This window comes from Caretta caretta, chromosome 2 (genome assembly GCF_965140235.1).
Source record: "Caretta caretta isolate rCarCar2 chromosome 2, rCarCar1.hap1, whole genome shotgun sequence".
Lineage (NCBI taxonomy): Eukaryota > Metazoa > Chordata > Testudines > Cheloniidae > Caretta > Caretta caretta.
In genome coordinates, this window is record NC_134207.1 from 24,860,946 (window position 1) to 24,886,240 (window position 25,295).

The 25,295-nt window shown below is 39.3% G+C and overlaps 1 protein-coding gene across 3 annotated transcripts in view; it reads right to left on the bottom strand.

The window, feature by feature from the left end:
• The window catches only part of COL14A1 (collagen type XIV alpha 1 chain), a 171,493-nt gene that overhangs the window by 108,348 nt on the left and 37,850 nt on the right, over positions 1–25,295 (bottom strand). For all 3 annotated transcript variants that reach the window (XM_048841565.2, XM_048841563.2, XM_048841564.2), the window contains 8 exons: positions 17,787–17,942; positions 14,364–14,483; positions 12,194–12,358; positions 10,906–11,067; positions 9,272–9,423; positions 7,679–7,808; positions 4,246–4,391; positions 2,367–2,496 (listed from right to left, as the gene is read on the bottom strand). In XM_048841565.2, the coding sequence (XP_048697522.2) occupies positions 2,367–2,496; positions 4,246–4,391; positions 7,679–7,808; positions 9,272–9,423; positions 10,906–11,067; positions 12,194–12,358; positions 14,364–14,483; positions 17,787–17,942 (1,161 nt within the window). The remainder of the gene's footprint in view (positions 1–2,366; positions 2,497–4,245; positions 4,392–7,678; positions 7,809–9,271; positions 9,424–10,905; positions 11,068–12,193; positions 12,359–14,363; positions 14,484–17,786; positions 17,943–25,295) is intronic.

A 25,295-nucleotide genomic window follows, 5' to 3' on the forward strand; every position in this document is an offset into this window, starting at 1 on the left:
ACCGTAACAATTCATATATGGAGAATATTTGACCTCAAAATTCATTTTTCACATCTTTTTATGCTAGTGATGCTCAGTCAAATATTTGCAGAAAGTGAAAACAAAAGGATGGCAAACATGGTAAATTCAAATGAATATTAGTGAAAACATTTCCATTATTAGTTCAGCTTTAGTTAACACCAAACTTCATTCACAAATCCATTACGTTACCTTCATATTTTCCTAATCCACGTTCAGCAGAAGGGTAAATGCACACTGTATATGTTCACAGAATACTTAACTTATTGTAGAAGTTTCAGGACTGACAAAAACCAGTTTGTTTTTTAAAGACCTTAGCAAAGGGAAAAAGGTTTCTAAGATAAGAAGTTAAGTGAATTCAGGATGGTTTCTCTTCAGCATATAAGAAAGTTAGGTGAAAGTTAGCCTTCCATAAGTCTAATGGAACATCTGACCAGAGATTTCTCCACTTCTTGGGCAAAGGGAACTGACAAGATCGATAGAGCTGCTAGCTGTTCAACACTTATTACATTTGTCCCTGATTACATAGGCGATTCCTCTGTAGGCAAGATTACATATGAATGGAGTGTTCTCCAAGCAGTTAAGGCCTTCTTCCCGCTATATACTGATTGGCTGGTGTAAAGGGGTGGAAGAGGGGACTATGCTACATATACAGTCACAGTCTGCTTCCTGGTTTCCCCTCCCCTGTGGGGGAGGGCGCGGGTACTATCGCCCGTTTCTGGGTTCCATTCTGTCCCATGGGTAGAAGCTGTGCAGGGAGCAGGCATACAGATCTATGCAGATCCAGTAAAGCAAGGAGAGAACAGAACCTGGACTGCCTGGCATTTACTGCCTATTAAAAACATGCTACCTATCATAAATGAGGGTGCTCTCCAACCCTTAGTTCTGCAGGAGGCTCCTCCTGCTCCTTTTTCCAAAAGGGGTTCTGTCCCACACTAGGGCTACTGTTGCCTTCTCTCCCTCTCTCCTAGATATAGCAGCGTTCAGCTGGAAGATGCTGTTCTTGGTGACGGGGAGCCCTCATCCCCCCATTGAACTTTGGCAGGTTCTGACCCTTAATTAGCAACTAAATACCAGCACTGGCCAAAGACCACCCTGGTGCTAGTACTGAGAGCTAGCGATACCTGTGGCTGAAAGAAAAAAGTAAGTGATAGGATCAGAAAACAGAATGGGACCATGCACCCTGAAGCCCACATTTCAACAACCTGTTATAAATGTGATCTGTTGTAAACAGAAAAAACAGAAGGACCTACAGGAAGTTACCTGGGGGCACATGTGCTCTTTTTAATTCCATCAACCAATCTCCCACCTACAAAGGAGAAACAACAATGGTCCAAGAACAGCCACCTGGCCTCTCACAGGTCCCTTCCTGGTGCCTGAAGTATTATTAATTCTGGATCTCTTTGGTTTGCAGTCCTCTGTTATGATCCAAGTGAACTTTACTCTCTTATCAGAGGGCTTCCCTGCCTTCTCCATCTTCTCACTGCATTATTCCCTTACATCCCCAACCATCTGATGTCTTAATTTGCTGTGTTAGCTACCTGTTCTAGATTGTACAGTTGTCTGTGAAGAGCTATGTGCCCCAACGGTAATACGTAAATAATAACTAAGTATATTAATTGAAGAAGAAAAGTAAATAGCTGATACTAATAATGTCCTCACAGCAAACGAAGTCTAATCAGATCATTAGTTTTCATTTTAAAAGGTGGCCAGTCAGAATCTGGTATCATGTGTCAGACTGAGAGCAACCCTTCCCAAGGGGAAAGCAAGACACTTCCCTTCCCACTTGTACAGCTGCACAAAGACTGCTCTCAATAGTGGTGCTTGTGAGCGAGGAAGAGCTGGTGCTACTCATTCCTGGACCCCCTGGGGAACAAGATGCTAAAAAGGGAGAGAGAAAAAAGGGAGGGAAAAGGCAGGGCAGCGCCACAAAACCACAAGGTAGTCCTAGGTAATAAAATAAAATAATAATATATGGCCAGCTTCTGCCACCCTCACTCATGCTGAGTAGTATCTTCCTGTGCAATTAGTTCCACTGAAATCAATAGGGCTATCAGCAGCACAAGACACTACCCAAATAAGTAAAGGTATTAGAATCTGGTCTATGGAAAACATGCTCTTTTGTGGAGAATTATATACTGTACCTGGTCCTATAATATACAGTACTCTGTCTAAATTAAATAGCAGCAGCAGGAAACTGAACTCATCCAAACCATAATGCACAGTATGATCTCCTCTCAGTTACTCCTCTATACAGATTTTAAAATCTGAGATCTATTTTCATACATACAAAGACCTCCTGGAGTTTTATTACTGCTGTATAGTGAATACAGATGTGTCTGACCTACATGTTGTTTCTTGTCCTGTCAGGGGGTCACTAGCTTCTTCTCCAAACATCGCATAAACTGTGACTGTATATTCTGTGTTAGGCAATAATCCATCCAGTTCAATATCTGTCAAGGCCTCTCCAATTTTCATCTAAAGGTAATATGAATAATAGACACATTATTTCTAAACTAGCTCATGAGTGGAGAAAAACAAGCCAGGAGCATTTTTGTATAGGAGAAAAGTATATTCAATAGGGACAGAGCATATTTTTATAGAGCTGGTAAATGCCATAAAACTGAATAAAAGTAAAGGGCTACAATATGCCCATTTAGGCTCCAATTCAGCAGAGCACTTAACTTTCGGCACACAACTAATCCTTTGAGAGTCAATGGCACTATTCATGTGCTTAAAGTTAGGCATGTGCTCAAGTGCTTTGCTCAACAGGGGCTTCTGAGCACTGTAGTTAAACAGGAAATTGGTAGAGTCAAATCTTGCTCTGTGTTGACTCAAAGAAATTGATCAGCTGTACCTGAACACAGAACTTGGGCCAGTGAACAGTTTTGTTATTGCATAGAGCAATGAAATACCTAAAATTGTCTAAAAGGCAAACACCCCAAGGAAATGCCTAACATGAAGGTGGAGAGGATATAAAGGTAACATAAGCAACAACACAATAGCCCTCTGTTGCAGCAGAACAAACGGCCCTCAACCTCTCTTCAATATGCATCTATGCCTAAGAGACTGTTGAATCTTTATACCAGCTCAGTGGAAACTAATGGCCTCCAAATGACTGCTGAAGTGAGAATATTGCAATGAGGGGAAAGGACTCTGCCTCATTAATCAGAAGTCTGTCTACAGGCTGAGGCTTGGTTTTGCTTTTTGCTATTTCAGGTGTGTACCATTTTCCCCTTGAGCTCCTTCAGTAGGTGCCGCATTAACAGGGCTGATTTATTGATTGAAAGATCTTTCGACAGGGTGAGGCTCAGTTTTGCTGATGTCAGCTAGCTTTCAATGAGGCCCCATTTTCAAGAGGGCTACCTGATCATAACTACTCATTCTGCAAAGAACACAAGTCTATTCGAGCTCTCAGTGGCTTCCTACACCCTTTCCAGAATGTTGCATGCATTTGCCTGCTGTCAGTGAGTCCTTATATAAAATACTCTTAATTTCATATACAGTCAATGGAGCATAAAACAATTTTAAATCTTAGCCCTAAGACTGCACTAACACTATATTAGCGATTTCCAAAAATCCAGTGATATTTCTAGTGACAGCACAATATTCTGCCTATCATTTTATCTACTCGAGAACTGTACCTTACTCTGTCATTCTTGTTCTACTCAGAGTTATTCACATTTAAAATTAATGGTTTTATTCTTTCTAAAGCTAACTTTAAAAACAAAACAAACAAAAAACCTTAGACATTTATTAAACATAACAGTTAGAATGAAAACAAAACGTAGAAATGTCAAATTTACTAATTTAAGTTGATTTACTTTTTTAAAAGTCCAACTGTAAGCAAAAAGACTAAAACTTCATGATCTTCTAAATCCATTTTTCGGAAAGATCAAGTCATTTGTGTTTTGCTTTCTTTTTTTCCTGTGTTTGCATTTTTGCCTTCATGCTATGATACAATATTGCCTCATGAGTCCAAGAGACTCCCTTTATCTCAGCTATAACTTGTGGCATTTCTTCTGTTCTAAAGAGGACAAATTTGAAAGTACTGAAAATTAAAAATAACTACTTGGCATGCAGTTTGCATAGAAAGTCAGTAACATGTATGGTACTTTAAAAGCTAGGAAATAGACAAGATTTGAAGCTAAGGACCATCTGACATTTTGTTCTTTAAATGTTATGTTTTTGAATAGCTAGAATCCAAATGAAAGCTAAATACATCACCTCCTTTTCATCTGCTGCCAGTCCCTCTGTGAGGGGAGCATATAGGATCATATAACCAGTGGCACCCACTACTCCATTCCACTTTGCTCTCATGCTGCTCTGTGACACATCATACAATTGCAGATTTGATGCTGTAGGCAAAGCAACTGTGACAGAAAGAGGTACATGTTTTTCAATTGCATCTAAAAAAACTTGCTTAACATTTCATAAAGTTTTGTTTGACTATCGGAAACACAAAGAAATCCAGCAGAGTAAACACTGGAAACACTGTTTGACGTAATAACAAAGAGCTATAAAAAGATCTCTGAATTAGAGAGCTGGGAAAAGGGCTTTGTCATCTATCCAAGTCCCCAGACAGGGTTGGGTTGTTCTTACAGAACATTTCTAGTATTTTGCCCCAGTCAGATTTTCAATCCTACAAGAGCAAGGACTTCTACCCTTTCCCTTGGGAGAATCCTCAACAGTTTAACAGATATAGTTGGACCAAACTGCTCCATGCACAGGTCCCACCCCACCTCTCTTCTAGATGTGCATGGGGGAGAGGATTGGCGGTGGAGAGTGAGTAGAGCCACCATTAGGGGTAAGCCACATAGGCAGCCACATGGGCACTGAATTTTTAGGGGGTAAATTCTGCCTGGCAATAACCTCTTCACCCCCGCAATGTGTGGGAGGCATGTTCACGGTGAGGGGACAAGGTCAAGAGGAGCAACAGAAGGCTGGACTGTGTTCTAACATGGGGTTGTGCCTAGGGTCCTGGGTTACCTTAATTAGCCCTGCACATCAGTCAGGAGTGTGTGACTAAGTAGGCTGAACTAAGTCCTTAAAGAGGATGAACATGTTGACACATTAAATTATGGCGGTGCCATTGGAGCATAGAACTAATCTGGGTTTCTTTTTTAAAGAAAAGTTCCCTTTAACTTTTAAGAATAGCCCTCTATTTTGCCAGGTTTCAGAGTAATAGCCGTGTTAGTCTGTATTCGCAAAAAGAAAAGGAGTACTTGTGGCACCTTAGAGACTAACCAATTTATTTGAGCATAAGCTTTCGTGAGCTACAGCTCACTTCATCGGATGCATGCTGTGGAAAGTATAGAAGATCTTTTTATACACACAAAGCATGAAAAAATGGGTGTTTACCACTACAAAAGGTTTTCTCTCCCCCCACCCCACTCTCCTGCTGGTAATAGCTTATCTAAAGTGATCACTCTCCTTACAATGTGTATGATAATCAAGTTGGGCCATTTCCAGCAATGGCTCACATCTCAACTATTGCAACATCCTTCTCTCTGGCCTTGACAAATACAATCTTGCCCAGCTCATATCCATTCTAAATGCTGCTGCTAAGATCATTTTCCTAGCCTGTTGCTTTGACCATGTCATCCCTTTCTTTGACTCCCTCCACTGGCTCTACCTTTTCTATTGTATCAAACATAAGCTACTTGTCTTCACTTTCCAGGCCCTTTATGCCCTATCCTCACCCTCCCTCCCATCTCTCAATCACTATCGAGCCATTGACTCCTGCCTCCAATTGGCCCATGACACCAGTCTTCATTGGCCACTTGTTAAGTTTTCAAACAAGCACTTTCATCCTTTCCCCCATGCTGCGCCTCATGCTTGGGAGGAGGTCCCCATAAACAACTGCAAAGCTACCTCATTATCCTTCCAAGCCCTCCTTAAAACTCTCCTTTCTGGTGATGCCTACAAAAAGTTTGATAACAGATAGGGTACTGGTGTGCTGGAACCATTGTCCATCATGAAGACCAATATTATCTCATTGCTTCCTTGTACTACCTTGTCTGTCCATTTCTGTCTGTTGTCTCTTGGTTTATACTTATCTGTAAGCTCTCTGGGGTAAGGACAATCTTTTTGTTCTGGGTTTGTACAGAACCTAGCACAATGGGGTCCTGGTCCATGACTAAGTTTCCTAGGTGCTCCAATAAAACAAGTAATAAATAATAAGGAGACAGAGAGAGAGAAGGGGGACAAAAATATGGGAAGAAGGAGAGAGCGCTTCTGCTACAATTTTCAAATTAAAATTAATTGCAAATGTAAAAACTTTAAGAGCATATTAGACAAAGTTAATCTGCAGCTGGAGTAGACACCCAATAATGCCGATAACTGAAAAAAATTACATTAAGAGGAAATTTGACAGTAGCTAGAATAAATATAGGTATAAGAAATTTTCAAGAATTTCAAATAAATATACATTTGATAATTATTTTGCATTTTTCAAAGTGATTAAAAGATAGGCTCCTCTCTTACTTTTCTGTATTTTATGCATTTATGGCACTGAATATATTTATCTAAACAGCATACTACTGTAAGGTCATTTTTAATGTACTATACACACAAATATGATAGTTTTCACATTTGTGGTTAATTTTGTCAGTGTCACAAAAGGTAAAAAATGTAAAGTATAATTTTTCACAGATTTCAACTGGCATCGTGAAAAATACTTCCAAACTGCAAATATTTTATAACCTGGAGTGATTAATACTTACACATTTCAGACTGTTACTTATGACACTCAAAGATTTGTTTATATAACGCTTGCAGCCACACCACCTTGGGCTGTGATCTGATCGGATCTCAGAAAATAAGCAGGGCTGGGCTTAGTCAGAACTTGAATAGGTGACTTCAAAGGAATACCAGGTGCAACAGGAAATGATGCTATTGACTCAGTATGTGACACTCTTCCCGCTGAATCAGAAATTAACCTATTCCTAACAAGGTGTTATAAAACTACTTATTGAATACTTCACAGTGTTAAATGTAATTATCCTTACAACATCCCTGAGGTAGGGAAGTACAATTATCACAGATGGGAAACTGAGGCACAGAAAGTCAGAGTCACTTCCCAAGGAAATGTAGGCAGTCTGTGGGAGAGCAGGAAATTAAACACTTGTCTCTCCAGTCACAAACAGTCCCCTATCCACTGAACCTCCCATCATCACTTAAGGAACTAAGGTCAAAAAGTGGAAATAAGGCTGTATGCCTAAGCCATAAAGTTTAGATCCAGCCGCAGATCCAAACTGCTCCAAAGTCTAGGAGTGTTATGATTTAGAGCAGTGCTTCTCAAGCTATATGAGGTGGGGGACCGGCAATTTTTTTTTCCAATGTGCACGCAGACTGGCAGCCGATGGCTCGCGGACTGGCATCGGTCCACGGACCACCACTTTGAGTAGCACTGATTTAGAGGCTTGGTTTAGCCCATTACAGAGAGAATGTAACTGGGTCAAAGTTTGGGAAAATTTGGACCCAAGTCTTTAGTTCAGGCCCAAATCTAATAAATAAATGTCGGACATTACTAATAAAAAGAGCTGAAGAGAAAAAAAGACTTGATTCTGCATTCCTTACTCACATTGAGCAGTGCCTACTCACCCAGCGTTCAGTATTACTGAGTCAGGTCCATAACAAATTGAGTGAGGATACTTACGTGTAGTTTCACTACCACGGAGGCCCTCACTTGCAGCACTTATATATATAGCAAACACAGCTATCTGATATTCAGTTAGAGACATCAGGTTTTTCAGAACTGCTGTTGATACACTTCCATCCACCACTACCTGTTTGGGGAAAAATGCAATGAAATAAGTATAAAATAAATTAATTTTATTACTATTTAATCCATCTTATCAGTTTGTTTTATCTGTCGTATTTCTAAGACAGTCCTTGGCATGATACATAAATGTTAATCTATCTATGTTTAACAGGGCAAAAATGACATTTGTATCTTAGTATACAGTACAGTAGCCAGGAAACAGAATGGCAAAAATATGCATAACGCGGAGTCTTAAGGCAATACAAAGCAGCACTTTGGATCAAAGGAAATGTTAAAAATACAATTAACATAATGGAAATTAATGGACACTTTCTGATACGTTTCAGAGTAGCAGCCGTGTTAGTCTGTATTCGCAAAAAGAAAAGGAGGACTTGTGGCACCTTAGAGACTACCAAATTTATTTGAGCATAAGCTTTCGTGAGCTATAGCTCACTTCATCGGATGCATCATGAAAGCTTATGCTCAAATAAATTTGTTAGTCTCTGAGGTGTCACTTTCTGATATATTTATTATGTAATTCAAAATTTCATTATAGTACTGCATGCACATACCTGTGTACACACACACATACACACACACACCACGACAACAAAATCCCCAAAATAAAACAAAATATCTTCAAAAAATAAAACGCATTTAACCTCACCCTTTCATTATATTGCTTTTGTTGTCCTGTCTCCACTCTCCAACCCTTCCCATCCTGTCCTGAAATTTGTCTGATTAAGTTGTAAACTTTTTCATGCAGTGTCCTTGTTTTCACACTACCTCCAAAGCACTTAGTGAACTGTTGGTGCTACACAAATAATAAATATCCATCTGGCCCCCGTACTGGTCAGTTTTAGCCAGATTCCCAACTCTACATCCGTGGGTTTTTTTAAAATAAGTTATGTTTCCAAAGCTCAAACTCTATCCCTTCTGCCCCTTTCTGGTCCTGCATCCTTTGAAATAGCATCATACAGAGTTGGTCCAACAAGGAAAGCTGATGTATAAATAAAAACACAGTTTACCTATTGGATTTTAGGTCCTATCCTTGAACAATGTAATCACAGACTGTGGTGCATGTTTACACAGCCTGTGGTAGCAAGCCTCCAAGCCTGAGTCAATGTACTTGGGTTCATGGACTCACGCTACCAAGCTAAAAATAGCAGTGTACACGTTGTGGCTTGAAATGGAGCTCAGGCTCTGAAGCGGGCCTCAGAGCCTGTGCTTCAGCCCAAGTTGCATTTTAAAGTTCTGTCTACACAGCTACTTTTAGTGCAATAGTGCAAGTCCCACCAGTCTGAGTCTGTCGACCTGGGCTCAGAGACTTGCTGTCACGGGCTACCACTGACTGTGTAGATGTACCCTTAAATGGAAGCAGCATCAGGCCTGTGATCAAGTGCTCTCATTCCCAACTGGTGAATTCTTTCTATTATGTCTACTAGAAGTTTTCACAATCATGTAACTGAAAATTTTCCCCTCCATTACCTCCTCTGGTTGGCCTCCTCTAGTGGGATAGTACACAACTCTGTATTTTTCCACCTCGCCAGGTGCATGGGTCCAGCTAACACGGAATCCTCTGGCTGTTACCTCAGATGTGACCAAATTAGTAGGAGCTCCAAGAGTGGCAACAAATGTTCCTATATATGAGATAATATAAAGAAATTATTTTTACTCCTGTAAAATAATGATTTGTTTTTGCTCTCATTGCTGAGTTCCCAAAGATCTCTCATCATTAGAAACTGAATTAATTGGAGAGGGCATGTTTATTTAGGCAGTTTTTAATATTAACTAACTAAATAATAAAAATAATAATACATATACAATTCTCAGTGGGACCAGGCCTCATTGGTTTAGGTGGAAAACTTTACATGCAGCACACACAAAGGTTTCAGCACAAATGCTATTACAACTGCAATGGTTCTCCCAAGCTTCCCTGGTTGCCTGGCCTTCCATGTATTCACTCCCTCCCCAGGTGCTTCCAAACACCCTCTCCCCAAGTTCCAGAATCAGCCAGGAATCTCCATAGCTGTGAACCTGCTAAAGAACTCAGTAAGAGAGCCCGTCCCCTGTACTCCTTGGAAGGTCTGCAGGTGGGATGGTATCTGACAAGGCACCCTGGAGCTACACTCAGCAGACATTGCCCCCCCACACCCCTCGAGATACTTCACTGGTTCATGAGTCCTTTGATGGCCATGTCTTCCCCCCACATACAGACCATGGCCAGTCACAGATCCCCCTACCACCTGTGTAATTCTTAGGGGATCCAGGAGGAAGAGAGAAGCCTACTAATGCAATATCTTTTCAGAAGACAGCTTCAGATGCATGTGCAATGTAACCTTCCTCAGTGAGGCACTCCATAAGCTTAGGGAAATGCATCTGGCATTTGCATCTGCTGCATACGATTTTAAAGGGTCACAGCTCAGCCAATTCAAATCAATTTCTCTGGAACATTTCTACATTTGGTACTTTCTCAAGGAGGGCTATTTCTCTGATGAACTTCAACATTCTACCCCTAGCATTTTCAGCTGCTCAAAAGGTCCTAAGATTCAGCAGAATTTTTATGTACTTGTAATTTTTCCATCCCCACAACCTTTCCTCATACTCCAAAATGCTGGGTTGGTTTTTTTTTGCTCAGAGATTAAAAAATAAAAATAAAAAAGTTCAACTGCATGTAGAGACCAAGCCTGGGAAACTTCAAATTGAAAGGTGAACATCTGGCAAAGTTATGAGACTAAGAAAACAAGGGATTAGAATGGAAACCAGGGCACAGCCTTAACTAGCTTTATTCCTTCTCTGATTCATCCCCAAACCTGTACACCGAAAAATACCCTCTTTTTACCTGTTCACTGGTGATAGCTACAGCAGAATGAATGCACTTTTTTTCTGTGTACCTAACACTATAACAACAAAAGACAAACTGCTATCATGGAACTAAGCAAAAGATATTAGCATACGCATGAAATACACATCAGAAAAAATACCTTCTCTGATAATGTGGTATCCTGGTAGCAAAATATACATAGAAAGAGTAAAATGTCAGAAACCAGTTCAAAACTGTCTCTATTCTAAAATTGGATTTGCTGGTATAATATCAAGATCAAACAAAGTTTCTTATTTACCTTTGATTTCCTTTTCCTGTTCCTCCACTCTTGAACACACTGTTCTCGTAAGACTTTCTACAATGGTGTGCATGAAGTTAAAGTCAGCAACGTTGTAGACATGAGTACTGTCCGGTTCAGAGGCAATCTCTTTGAGTTCATTTATATCTGCATTCTTCACACCTTACAGTGGAGAGACAAAATAAGAAAATGTTTGCAACAAAAGAAATCGGTGTAACGTTTAAGCCATGCAGCCTGGCCAAAGCCTACTGATGTCTATGGAGTCTTTCCCCATTTCACTGGCTTCAGTGTGCTTTAGATCAGGCCTACAGTCAAGCTGTTAATTACAGGTAGTTATAATTAATCACAAGGGTTAATTTCCAGTATTACAAGTGTTACTGACATCTTTGCAATATTCTGATGATAACTAGCATATGTTTATCCTCCTAAAATGCCAGTTACATTAATAGTCAGAGGATACTGAAAAAAGTTAAAATTTTCCAAAGTATTTTTGATGCTTAATCCAGATAGAAACACGATAGGACCCTTATAAATATACTAGATAGTGTGACAAAGTTCCTCCTCTACCTTGGTAGGTCTTGCACTTATTGGCGGATTTGCTCGCCTTGGAGCTTCACAAAGGCCCTCAGTTTGGCCGTTTTCATGAACCCACAGTCCAGGTCAACTCCTCCTGTGTCTGACCTGGAGTTGGGAGGTTTGGGGGGAACCCAGGCCCGCCCTCTACTCTGGGTTACAGCCCAGGGCCCTGTGGAATGCAGCTGTCTAGAGTGCCTCCCGGAACAGCTGTGTGACAGCTACAACTCCCTGGGCTACTTCCCCATGGCCTCCTCTCAACATCTTCTTTATCCTCACCATAGGACCTTCTTCCTGGTGTCTGATAATGCTCGTACTCTTCAGTCCTCCAACAGTATGCGTTCTCGCTCTCAGCTCCTAGCACCTCTTGCTCCCAGCTCCTTACACACGCACCACAAACTGAAATGAGCTCCTTTTTAAACCCAGGTGCCCCGATTAGCCTGCCTTAATTGATTCTAGCAGCTTCTTGATTGGCTGCAGGTGTTCTAATCAGCCTGTCTGTCTTAATTGTCTCCAGAAGGTTCCTGATTGTTCCTGATTGTAACCTTCCCTGTTACCTTACCCAGTGAAAAGGGACCTACTTAACCTGGGGCTAATATATCTGCCTTCTATTACTCTCCTGTAGCCATCTGGCCCGACCCTGTCACAATAGATAGAACAGATCAGAGACTTATAAAAAATAAAATGCAATAAATAGATACGTTAGAATACATACCAATAGCAAACAATTCAACACCAGCACCACGCAGATTTTTAGCAGGTGGGATGACATCATCTTGGGATTTTCCATCTGTGACCAATATACCAATTTTGGACACATTGGGTCTTGCACCTGCTTCAGGCTTAAAGCTGTTCTCCAAAATAAAAGTTAAGGCAAGACCTAAAAAAAATAAAAAATAAAAAAAATGGTTTAGCTAATAAAATTGGCTATGTAACACGGATATTTTTATTGATTTTTTGAAGTTTAATTTTCTATGCAAAGTAAAGAATGCTGAGAAACCTCCTACTGAATAATAACTTATAAAAGAGAACAAACTTTTACTTAAAAATATACTGTTCCAAGCAGGCAGCTTGAATTAAAGGCAGGGCAAAAATGGGAGCAGTCCTCAGCAACCTTCCAATCTATAAAATTATTTACAACAGAGAATAGAAACTTGTTTGAAACTAAACGGGGCTACTGAGCTACTCACATACCTTACCCCACCAGAGAGACAAGGTGGGTGAGGTAATATATTTTACTGGACCAATTTTTGTTGGTGAAAGAGACAAGTTTTCGAGCCACCAGAGCTCTTCTTTTATTGGAGAGAAGTTTGGTCCAATAACAATATTACCTCACCGACCTAGTCTCTCTAATATCCTGGGGCTGATATGGCTACAACTACACTGCATATTACCCCACAAGGGAAGTTAGAGGATTTCATCTATTAGTAAATTTGGGTTCCAATTCAGCAAAGGACTAAAAACATGCTTACCATTAACACTGACTTCTCAAGATTGAAAGCATCAGGACTATTCACATGCTTAAAGTTAAGCACATGCTGAAGTCATTTGCTGAACTGGTATTTCAAAGAGTAACATATACATCCTGTTTAACACACATTTTTAGAAATGCTGGTCAAATTACAGATGATATTTCTGTAACGAAACTGCCTTTTGTTGGTTTGTCAGCAGAAGTCACTGAAACAGGAAATCAGATTGCTAATTTCAGGCCTGAACCTGAAACCCCTCCCAGGAGTGTTTCTTCAAGTTCCACTGAATACGGAACTGATCCTGAGCAGCTTTCATTGCCCTCAGTTCCCACTGGAGTCTCTGAGAGCTGACAGTGCTAAGTTTTATGGGAGAAATTTACCCCCTGCAGAAATGTTGCATAGAAACCCATTTACCACTTAACTTAGGCCATTAAAATCCAGTTGCTGAGTACAATCTTTTATTTTAAAGCTTTTTACACTCATAAACTGAGGAAAAGCTTAAATTAAGCTAATGGAGAATGTAACGTCAAAAACTGATTATTACTGATTTGGGAGAGGCAACTTGGCTCTAATTTGAAAGTTAAAAGGAAGCCATATAAAAAGAGGTTAGGCAAAAGCCACCTCTAATGTCAGAATATAATCATCGCACTGGATTTATTACTTGCTTCTTGGTATTTCTATCAAGCATCAGTTCAGCTATGGTACCGCAGTATATCCCTTCTGTTCCCAGTCCAACCATAATAATTCCTTCCACCAAAATAGCGATTGGTGGAGGAGAAAAGGGAGAACTTCTAAGCCTCTCTGGAAAAAATAGTTTGGCAATAATTTACTCTTTCAGTCCATTATCCTCCAGACAAGAGAGCCAAGACTATTAAGTGTTGCACTGATGCTATGGGATTCCTCTCCAGAGGATATATATTTTATCATATTGACAAGTATCCCACAGCTATCCACCACTAAATTTCCAAAAAGCCATGCAGGGTTTCAATACCATGAAAGTTAATGGGAGTCTAAAACCCCCAGGTGGTTCTTTGAAAATTTACCACCACCAACAGTCAGATGTTAAAACAACACACTTTCTTTCTCCAACTGAATGAGGTTTTGTGTATGAACAGTGTCAATGGCTTTTGCTGCTCTATCCTCTTTCCAGAATGTAAAAGTGAACTTCCTTTGCTGTTAGTTTTGGCATAGATAGATCATACACACTCAGATTTTGCAGATTGAAGCCTGAGTCAAAGCTCACTAAAGACATGAAGATTCCCATTGACTGCAGCTACTTCAGATCAAGCTCTTAGGCAAACTTCAAAAATAAACAGCACATTCACCTTTAAGAAACAGAACAAACCCCAATACTCTAAGCCAATGCAGCATGGCATATTTTGGAGCATGTGGCTAATGCAAAAATACATACTGTACCTGTTAATGTATTCCCTCCCTTATATGGCAGATTACGGACTGCATCCAAAACAGCATCCTTTGTGCTAAAGGCATTCAGATGCCATTCAATTCGGGGATCCCCACTGTACTGAGCAAGACCTAGTGAACCAGAAATAAATACATTGCATGAGATTCATTTTTTCAAGTATATACACACTAGGCTATCAGTAGTTTGCTACCATAACAGGGCTCTTTTGAACTCTTTAATCTAAAGAAGAATTTATTACTCCCTAAATTGTTCTGGATGCCAACTCCACTATGTATTTTCTAGGTTTTTCTTTCAAGTGCTAAGGAATTTAAGTAAAAGGTAATGTGCATTTTTTTTCAGGCTTTAGTAAGATTCCAAGAACACATTTCATGAAAGAGAACAATTTTATTAAATGCCTCTTTGAACAGGCTAAAATGTAAGTAGCAAAACAGATATGATATATTGTTCAAATCAGTTTTAAACATGATAGAAACCGTCTGTTGGCACTTTCTTCATTTAAAAATTCCACTGTAAGGGCCTGATCTAATGCCAATTGAAGTCAATATGAGTCTTTCTGTTGATTTCAAAAGGCACTAGCTTAGAACCTGAGATGAATATATGGCTATATGTCATCTCAGGAAGAGATGCAGAGATAAAATTTCTAGACACAATAAATGACTGCTTCTTGGAGCAGCTTGTCCTGGAACCCAGAAGGGGAGAGTTAATTCTTGATTTAGTCCTAAGGAGAGCACAGGATCTCATCCAGGAGGCAAATATAGCTGAACCAATCAGTCATAATGACCATAATGTAATTAAATTTAACATCCTTGTAGGGGCAAAAGTAGCATTTAACTTCAAAAATGGGAACTACACAAAAGCGAGGAAGCTAGTTAAATGGAAATGAAAAGGAACAGTTGGAAAGAAGAAATGCTTGCAGACTGCAGGAGCCTACTCACAAACACGATAGTAGAGGTTCAAATTAAATGTATACCCCAAATAAAAAAAACAAACAGCAAGAGGACCAAAAAATGCCATCTTCAGTAACAGGCAAAAAGGCATCCTTTAAAAATTGGAAGTCAAATCCTACTGAGGAAAATAGAAAGGAACATAAACTCTGGCAAGTCAAGTGTAAAAATATAATAGAGTATGTCAAGAAAAAAATTGAAGAGCAACTAGCTAAAGACACAAAAACTAAAACAGCAAAAAAAAAATTAAGCACATCAGAATCAGGAAGCCTCACAAACTATCAGTGGGGTCACTGGCTGCTTGAGGTTCTAAAGGAGACTCAAAGAAGACAAGGCCATTATGGAGTATCTAAATGAATTCTTTGCATTGGTCTTCACTGAGGAGGATGTGGGGAAGATCCCCACGCCCAAGCCATTATTTTTAGGTGACTAATCCGAGGAACTGTCCCAGATTGAGGTGTCAATAGAGAAGGTTTTGGAACAAATTGATAAATAGTATTAAGTCACCAGGGCCAGATGTACCTTGAGAGTTCTGGAGAGTTCTGAAGGAACTCAAATATGAAATTGAAGAACTAACAACTACAGGATGTAACCTATTACTTAAATCAACCTATGAATGAAATGACTAGAGGGTAACTAATGTAATGCCAATTTTAAAAAATGCTCCAGGGGGCAATCCTGGCAATTACAAGGCAGTAAGCCTAACTTCAGTACCAGGCAAATTGCTTGAAACTATAGTAAGGCACAGAATTATTAGATTCATATGTGATATGGTTGGGGAAAAGTCAACACAGCTTTTGTAAAAGGAAATCATGCCTCACCAATCTATTAGAATGTCATGAGGGGGTCAACAAATGTGGACAAAAGTGATCCAGTCGATACAGTGTACTTGGACTTTCAAACAGCCTTTGGCAATGTTCCTCACCAGGGGCTTTTAAGCTAACTAAGCTGTCATGGGATAATAGGGAAAGTCCTCTTCTGGATCAGTCGCAGATAGGAATCAGAGGGTATGAATAAATGGTCAGTTTTCACAGTGGAGAGAGGCAAATAGCAGGGTCCTCACAGGATCTGTATTAGAGCCTGTGCTGTTCAACATATTCATAAATAATCTAGAAAAAGAGGGGAACAGTGTGGTGGCAAAATTTGCAGAAAGTACAAAATTACTCAAAATTGTAGTCAGCTTTGTACTTAACTAAGACATACAAAGGGATCTCACAAAACTAGATGACTTGTCCCCCCCCCAGTCATCTAGTTTTGTGAGATCGGTTAGTATGTCTTTACAGATGACAAATGAAATTCAATGTTGGTAAATGCAAAGTAATGCACATTGGAAAAAAATAATCCCATTTATACATACAAAAATATGGTTTCTAAATTAGCTGTTACCAATCAAAAAAAGAGATCTTGGAATCATCATGGATAGTTCTCTGAAAACATCCACTCAATGTGCAGCAGCAATCAAAAGAACAGATACTCAGAATGGGATATATAAGAAGACAGAAAATATCATAATGCCATGGTACATATAAATCCATGGTACACCCACATCTTGAATATTGCATACAGTTCTGGTTGCCTCATCTCAAAAAAGATGTATTAGAATTGGAAAAGGGTACAGAGAAGGGTAATAAAAATTATTAGTGGTCTGGAACACTTCCATATGAAGACAGATTATAAAAACTGGGAGTGCTCAATTTAGAAAAAGAGACAAAATATGGTAGAAGTATGTAAAAATCATGAATGGTATGAAGAAAAAAAAATGTTGTTTCCCCTCCACATAAGATCACACTGGGTGTCATCCAATGACATTAATAGGCATCAGGTTTAAAACAAGCATAAGGAAGTACTTCTTCACAAAACGCACAGTCAGCTTGTGGAACTTGTTGCCAGGGGATGTTGTGAAGGACAAAACTATAATTGGATAAGTTAATTGAGGATAGGTCCATCAATGGCTATTAGCCAAGATGGTCAGGGATGCAACTCTATGCTCCTGATGTTCCTAAACCTCCAACTGCCAGAAGCTGGGACTAGACAAAAGGGGATGGATCATGCAAAATTGCTGTTCTGTTCATTCCTGCTGAAGCATCTGGCAGCGGTCACTGTCAGAAGACAGGATACTGGGCTACATAGACCATTGGTCTAACCTCGCATGGCCATTTTTATGTTCTTATGAATATCACAGTTCATTATGAGAAATATCTTGTGTACAACGATTGGATCCAAACTTACAAGCTTTTCATTCATGTTACTCCCATTGATTTAAATGGAAATTCCGTGTGTACAGTGCTTTCAGGATCACATCCTAATATTTTTATTCATGACAAATAAAGAGGATGATGTATGTTGTACAGCTATGTAGGGATTAAGTTCATTAATCACTACCTTGGAAATCAAAGGTTTATTGTTGTTTTCTTTTTTGTTTGTTTTAATTCAACTGTGAATTTACATAATTTTCTTTAGAAACCTTACCTATTCTTGTTTTCTCAGAACCCACATTGAAGGCACCAACCAGATTTTCCAGGAAAAGCCGGACAAGTCTGAAGTTGTATCTGCCAATACTCCATGAGCCATCTATCAGGATCACAATGTCTGCAATTGCTGGAGTTTTACATGTAAACTGACTTTCTGTAAATCATAAAATGGAAAATAAATTTAATCACAATGATACTGGAGCAATTAAAAGTTTCCGGGATTTTTCCTTTTAAGTTTAATACTCAAGAGACAATATAGTCTTTTACAGACCATAAAAATGATGGTGAGCTAAGGTATTAAAAATAAATACATTAATAAGATATTATCAATATGTTCTAGACTCTTATTTGGTTGTGTAAAATTAATTTTAGAAAAAGTATTGATTACTTAAAAACACAGTGAAGACAAAAGCATAAACTGCTATATTGGTAGACTAGCATCAAATGGCAGCTCATGTTTACATTTTAATTCCTGGGGATATATGCACTTGGCTTCTAGAATGCAATAGACCATAGATTATGTTTTAATCTACAGTGAAAGGCTCTGTCAGCAGGGAAAGGCTCAAGCACAGAGGAGGAAGTGGGGATGCTGCTGGAGCTTTTCACTAGAGATACTACACGTGTAGCTACCCAAGCACACTGTACTCTACATGCCACCATGAGTGTAGACATAGCCATTGATAAAAGAACCTGTGTCTCTGCACTTGGGAGAGAGGCTAAGTAGACAGAAAGATGAGTGTTCACTTGGCTTGATAGACAATAAGCTCTGATTTGCATCACCTGTTTCCCCAGGAGCCGCAAGGTGAACTTGAGATCACAAAGGATATTCAAACATCAGAATGAGTAGTGCAGAAAGAGATATGAGTGGAGAGGGATACAAATTGCTCAAGTGCTGAGAAAAGGATAGAGTTGTTAAAATGAGGGATTAATAAGAGAGAAGACTCAGTGAGAGAAGACGGGGTGCACATATTGGCCCTCTCAAATGCTCATATAACACTGAATGGGATTACAGACCATGTGGTCAGCAGCTTAAAACAACACTAACACCGTAACATTAATGTCACTAGAATGATTATCTTAAATAGAAATACAATCTGATGTGCAGAACGACTAAGAGCAGTAGCCACAGTCACAAACTTTTTTAACTGGACAGAATTAGTCAAGTTCTTTCTTTCAAATTTGATATAACCACAGTGGATGGCAAACCCAGCCCATAAAGAAAAGGAGTACTTGTGGCACCTTAGAGACTAAGGTGCCACAAATACTCCTTTTCTTTTTGCGAATACAGACTAACACAGCTGCTACTCTGAAACCAGTCCATAAAGTTAACGTTAATTCACTAGAAGTATTTTATAAGGATTAGGGTGTTTTTCCTACATACAGTTAGCAGTGTAGAATGAGTTATGAACACGTGGCAAAATTCCACTTTTGAAAGTGCCAAAACAAAGCCTTTACCTCAGATTTTTACAGTACAAGACAACAGTATTTGAATTGGCAACATATTTTAGTGTATAAACACTAGAAAAACATTAAGTAAGTATCAAGAATGTGAGCATATTGGAAAAGTGAGCATAAACTGGAAGATAACTTCAAACAAAGCTCCCAATCCTTCTGACATTGAAATCAATGGAAAAGTTTCCATTGATTTCTGTGGGATTAGGATTTGATTTTTCATTACTGAACTGCAGCTGATATCTGCCACAGCATGCTCTAAACATACATATGTTTGCCCAGTTATGTTTCCTGTTGATCAATTTGCATGCCTTGCCTTGTCACTAAAATGAGGGTCAGCTTTACCATCCTTACACTGCATAGTACATTATGCTCCATTAGTTTCAACAGGACTATTGGCAGAGTAAAATGCTACTCAAACCAAGTGAGGATGGAAGAACTGGTCCCTGGGTTTGCATCCAAGTAGTTACACTGCAGCACAGATGTGACTTTTCAGTGTGATCCACGGAGGTTTATCCATACCACACAATTAGGATAATAAGATTTGTGTGGCTAAAGTCCCTTTCACCACTTTTAAAACTTAGGGTATTAATGGTTTCAGAATCAACCTATTTCTCACTTCTTACACATGAACAAGTTTTTTAATGATGCCTTTTCAACCCTGTAGTTATTAGTTTGCCAAAAAAACAAACAAACAAAAACCCAACCCTTTAATTGGAGTAGGTAATTTCATTTACAGCAGCAAAAGAGGTAAAGAAAACAAAAAACACATTCTTTCAATATTTTATTTCCATATAATCAGACCAGTGTAGATAGCTGTATCAAAATAATCATTTGTGATTTGATCCAAGATTGTATTGAAATGCCACAGAATGTGAAAATATAGTTCACTCTTCATAGCTGGGATGCACTTGTGGAAATCTTTTCTGCATAAAACATTTAGCTTTTGTTACTTCTGTACACCCACTATTTGTTTATGTTTTCTCCAGTTCAACTTAATAGAAATTGTAGAAACTTCCCTAAAATGGAATAAACAATAGTGAGACATTAAAAGCAGTCTTTACAATTTGACAGGAATACAAACTCAACATCATCCTACTTACAGTGTTATTGTGAAAGATCGTGAGATCAAATACATTTATTCTTCCCTCTAACCAAAACACAAGATTTAGTCTTTCTAAACAAAAAAAAAAAATTCCCTGATTTTAAGCCAAACTCATGATTTGGGGGAGGGGGGCTCTGGCTCATGACTTTTGAATACTAGGGGGTGTCAAGGTTGATATTTTCTGGGTCTTCATGGGCACAGGGGTAGAGAGAGAGGAAGAGGTTGCACATGGACATAAGCAACACCACATGGAAAGAGGCCGAATCTCAGAAAGAGTGGTCTAATTTGCACCTAGTTTCAGATGTAGTTTGCAGAATGACATGTGATGTTTTACCTCCCTGTGACTTGGCACTTTGCTCTGCATTTCAAGAGCCAAAACACATGGTTCTTTTTCTGCTAGGAGTTGGGGTTATAACTCTTTCTGAGGCTGCACTATGTCATTTCCTTTCTTATTCGCTGTCACAGTGGGAAAGTAGAATAATATATCAGGAAGAGGAGGGATGGAGAGTTTAAGCAGATGGCAGTGATTGTACAATATGAATGGAAAAACCAAGATAGCTTAGTTCATAGGGTAACAAAGTATGAAAGGAAAGAAATTTGATGACAGATGTGAATGAAATGTAAGATGAGAATAGAGCAAGGATGAAATATGGAATTCAGTCCAGCACAGTATGATTTTATAAATATATGTATGTATGTGTGTGTGTGTGCGTGCGTGTGTGTGAGAGAGACATGATGGACAAGGATCTATTAATTATTATTACAACACTATGATGTCAATATCTTTGCACTGAGATCAGAGTCTTATACACCACATATATTAAGGCAGGGACCAACCAGATGCATAAAACATGGCTGACCTTTCATTGAACCAAATATAAACATTGCTTGAATTTGAAGGACTTAAATGTTGGAACATCATCATGTTGTGAGATCAGCCCAGCAAGCTCAGGAGCTCATCCCTGAACCACAGGCGAATATGAGGCCAGCCCTTTCCCATGCATCCGTGTCTGTCCCAGAAAATTCTTTTAGTTCAAGTAGCGGAAAAACAAATTCTGTGGGCACTTGGTTTTGTTTCCCAAGTGCAAAGACACATCTTAATATCCAAACCACACACAATCAGCAAATTCAGTAATCCTTAAAAGGGAGAAAAAAAACAAAGGTTATTTCAAGGATAATGCTAAACTGGAAGTTTTTAATAAAAGTTATAGCCAGAAACCCAGAAACTTGATTAAATATATTTGGTGACTACTCTTCAGATCTGCAGCAGACAGTCAGCAATTCTTTTTAACCATCCTTCTTCAAAATCAAATGGTATTACAAAACAAACCAAATGTACTTTTAAAGCAATCAATAGATCTATTTAGTTTACAAAATATTTAGGATTCTTTCCTATATCCTAACAAGAATTACTGAATGTACATTTACTTGAGAGATGGGTTAAAATAACTGGTGTTTCCTGGTTGAATCGTAGCCCTACTGGCCATGTAGTATTCCCTGTGTGAAGTGCATGAAACTTGAGAAACTCTTTCACAGATTGCAGGGATAGTTCTATTTCTCTTCACTCTTTGGTACTGTATTTGAGTGTGCTGATGTTTTAAATGCAACAGCTGTTCTGAGGATTAACAAACAACTTTTCAACAAATCAGATTGTAAATTTTATTTATATGGACGCATTTACTCATCATTTCAGTACAACAAATATGCTACTATTTAAGAAACACATCTTAATCATGCTCTTCAGGGAATTAGACATGCCACTCAATTATAATTCAAGACTGTTGAGTGTCAGGTTCTCTCAAAACTGCCTCGAATGGTTACTCCCAGATATTAACACAAAACATTCTCACAAGGTTGATATGTCATTAAGCCACAGGAAGAGACATGGGCCATATTGTGCCATAAATTTTTCAATGGAACTCAGTGGAGGATTGTGTTGAAAGAATCATGTCAGCATATGGTTCATGAGAAGGAAACGTTTTTTAAATACCAGTAAAGCACATCATTAGTCCCTTGATCACATTACATGATTTACTGTATATTATTTGCTAGAAAATATTTACGTGTTTAAACAAAATTTATGAGCATATATAATATATGCAGCCATATTTTCAGAATTATTAATTTTGGGTGCTATGAGGTTTGCGTGTCCAACTTACAAAACCTTGAGTGACATGCTGGCTTCACTGAAGTCAAAGAGAGTTTTGTTTTTGACTTCAATACGGCCAGGATTTCACTATGTGCGTCCGATCTGTAGAGATGCTGAAGTCAATGGGAGCATTGGATCAGCAACACTCCTGAAAATAAGGCATTAGGTGGCTCACATTGGTGTTTGCAAAGTACTTTGAGACCCTGACTGAAAGATGCCATGAGACTGACCTGGCAGTCTTTACTCCTATACTTCCACTGAATTTCAAAGAATGATACTAGACAGGTATGACCGTGCGTACCATGATTTTCACCCTTTTTATAAGACTGTGATAAATTTTGTACAAGGTGTGCCCTGTGAGGTATTGTTTGAAAAACCTCAGTCTGATGAACATTATTATTCTGATGAAATGTGTGTGGCAACACTGTATGTACAGTTATAAGATTCTATTGTGTTACAGTCTTATAACGTGCTCCAAGTTTAAGGGCTTGTCTACACTGGCAATTTACAGCGCGGCACTTTCTCGCTCCGGGGTGTGAAAAAACAGCCCCCGGAGAGGAGCAAGTTCCAGTGCTGTAAAGCGCCAGTGTAGACAGTGGCAGCTGTGCCCCCAGCCCTGGTAGCTGTGCCCTTTTTTAGAGCCACCGCGACCCCACAAGCCACATGAAACCGCTGCCACAGCAGCGCTTGAGCACTGACAGTGTAGACTAGCCCTAAGAAAATCACGCCCCAGCCAGATTATCAAAGACAGCGATTGTGGAATCTCCGTCTTTTCCGAGGTTTGTAAGAACAGGTTGGACAAAGAGCTGTCAGGGATGTTCTAGTTTTCCTTGGTCCTGCCCCAGCACAGGGGGCTGGACTTGATGACTTCTCAGTGTCCCTTCCAATCCTACATTTCTATGATTCTATGAATCCATGTCACACAGCACCTGCCATATGCTACCTCTCTTTTCTTGTTACATTAAATATTTATATTACAGTAGTTCCAAAACGCCCCAATGGCGCCCTCATGGTAATAAGTACTGTGCAAACACAGAAAAGAGAGGTTTCAGAGTAACAGCCGTGTTAGTCTGTATTCGCAAAAAGAAAAGGAGTACTTGTGGCACCTTAGAGACTAACCAATTTATTTGAGCATAAGCTTTCGTGAGCTACAGCTCACTTCATCGGATGCATACCGTGGAAACTGCAGCAGACATTATATACACACAGAGATCATGAAACAATACCTCCTCCCACCCCACTGTCCTGCTGGTAATAGCTTATCTAAAGTGATCATCAAGTTGGGCCATTTCCAGCACAAATCCAGGTTTTCTCACCCTCCACCCCCCCCACACAAATTCACTCTCCTGCTGGTGATAGCCCATCCAAAGTGATAACTCTCTACACATTGTAGGGAGAGTGGTCACTTTGGATGAGCTATTACCAGCAGGATAGTGAGTTTGTGTGTGTGGTTTTTGGGAGGGGGGTGAGGGGGTGAGAGAACCTGGATTTGTGCAGGAAATGGCCCAACTTGATTATCATGCACATTGTGTAGAGAGTTGTCACTTTGGATGGGCTATCACCAGCAGGAGAGTGAATTTGTGTGGGGGGTGGAGGGTGAGAAAACCTGGATTTGTGCTGGAAATGGCCCAACTTGATGATCACTTTAGATAAGCTATTACCAGTAGGACAGTGGGGTGGGAGGAGGTATTGTTTCATATTTTCTGTGTGTATATAAAGTCTGCTGCAGTTTCCACGGTATGCATCCGATGAAGTGAGCTGTAGCTCACAAAAGCTCATGCTCAAATAAATTGGTTAGTCTCTAAGGTGCCACAAGTACTCCTTTTCTTTTCACAGAAAAGAGGTAATCCTTGTCCTGAAGGGGTTGCAATCCAAAAACATGCAAACTAAGCAGACGGGATGGGGATAGGGATAAGGATACAATGCACAAGTCAAAGGAATCTACTGAAGTCTTAGCACAGATTTTTTAGTTACATGGACTTAATTTTTGTTTTTTAAGTGGAGGAAGAAATGGGGAGGAAGGGATTATGAAAGAGGAACAGTCAAAATTTGTCGCTTACCTAGCCATGATCAGGGGTTCCTGGCTGAGCCTAACCATGGTTATCTCAGAAGGGGAGAAATACAGACTCTCAATTCGGCAGGTTCCAAGCCAAAACTAGGGCTGTCGACTAATCGCAGTTAACTCACACGATTAACTCAAAAAAATTAATCGCGATTAATTGCAGTTTAATCGCACTGTTAAACAATAGAATACCAATTGAAATGTATTAAATATTTTAGATGTTTTTCTACATTTTCAAATATATTGTATTCTGTGTTGTAATTGAAATCAAAGTGTATATTATTTTATTACAAATATTTGCATGGCAAAAATGATAAACAAAAGAAATAGTATTTTTCAATTTACCTCATACAAGTATTGTAATGAAATCTCTTTATCATGAAAGTTTAACTTATAAATGTAGAATTATGTACAAAAATAACTGTATTCATAAATAAAAGAAGGTAAAACTTTAGAGCCTGCAAGTCCACTCAGTCCTATTTCTTGTTCAGCCAGTCACTCAGACAAACAAGTTTGTTTACATTTGCAGGAGATACTGCTGCCCGCTTCTTGTTTACAATGTCACCTGAAAGTGAGAACAGATGTTCGCATGGCACTGTTGTAGCCGGCATTGCAAGATATTCACGTGCCAGATGCACTAAAGATTCATATGTCCCTTCATCTTCAACCACCATTCCAGGGGACATGCGTCCATGCTGATGATGGGTTCTGCTCAATAACAATCCAAAGCAGTGCAGAC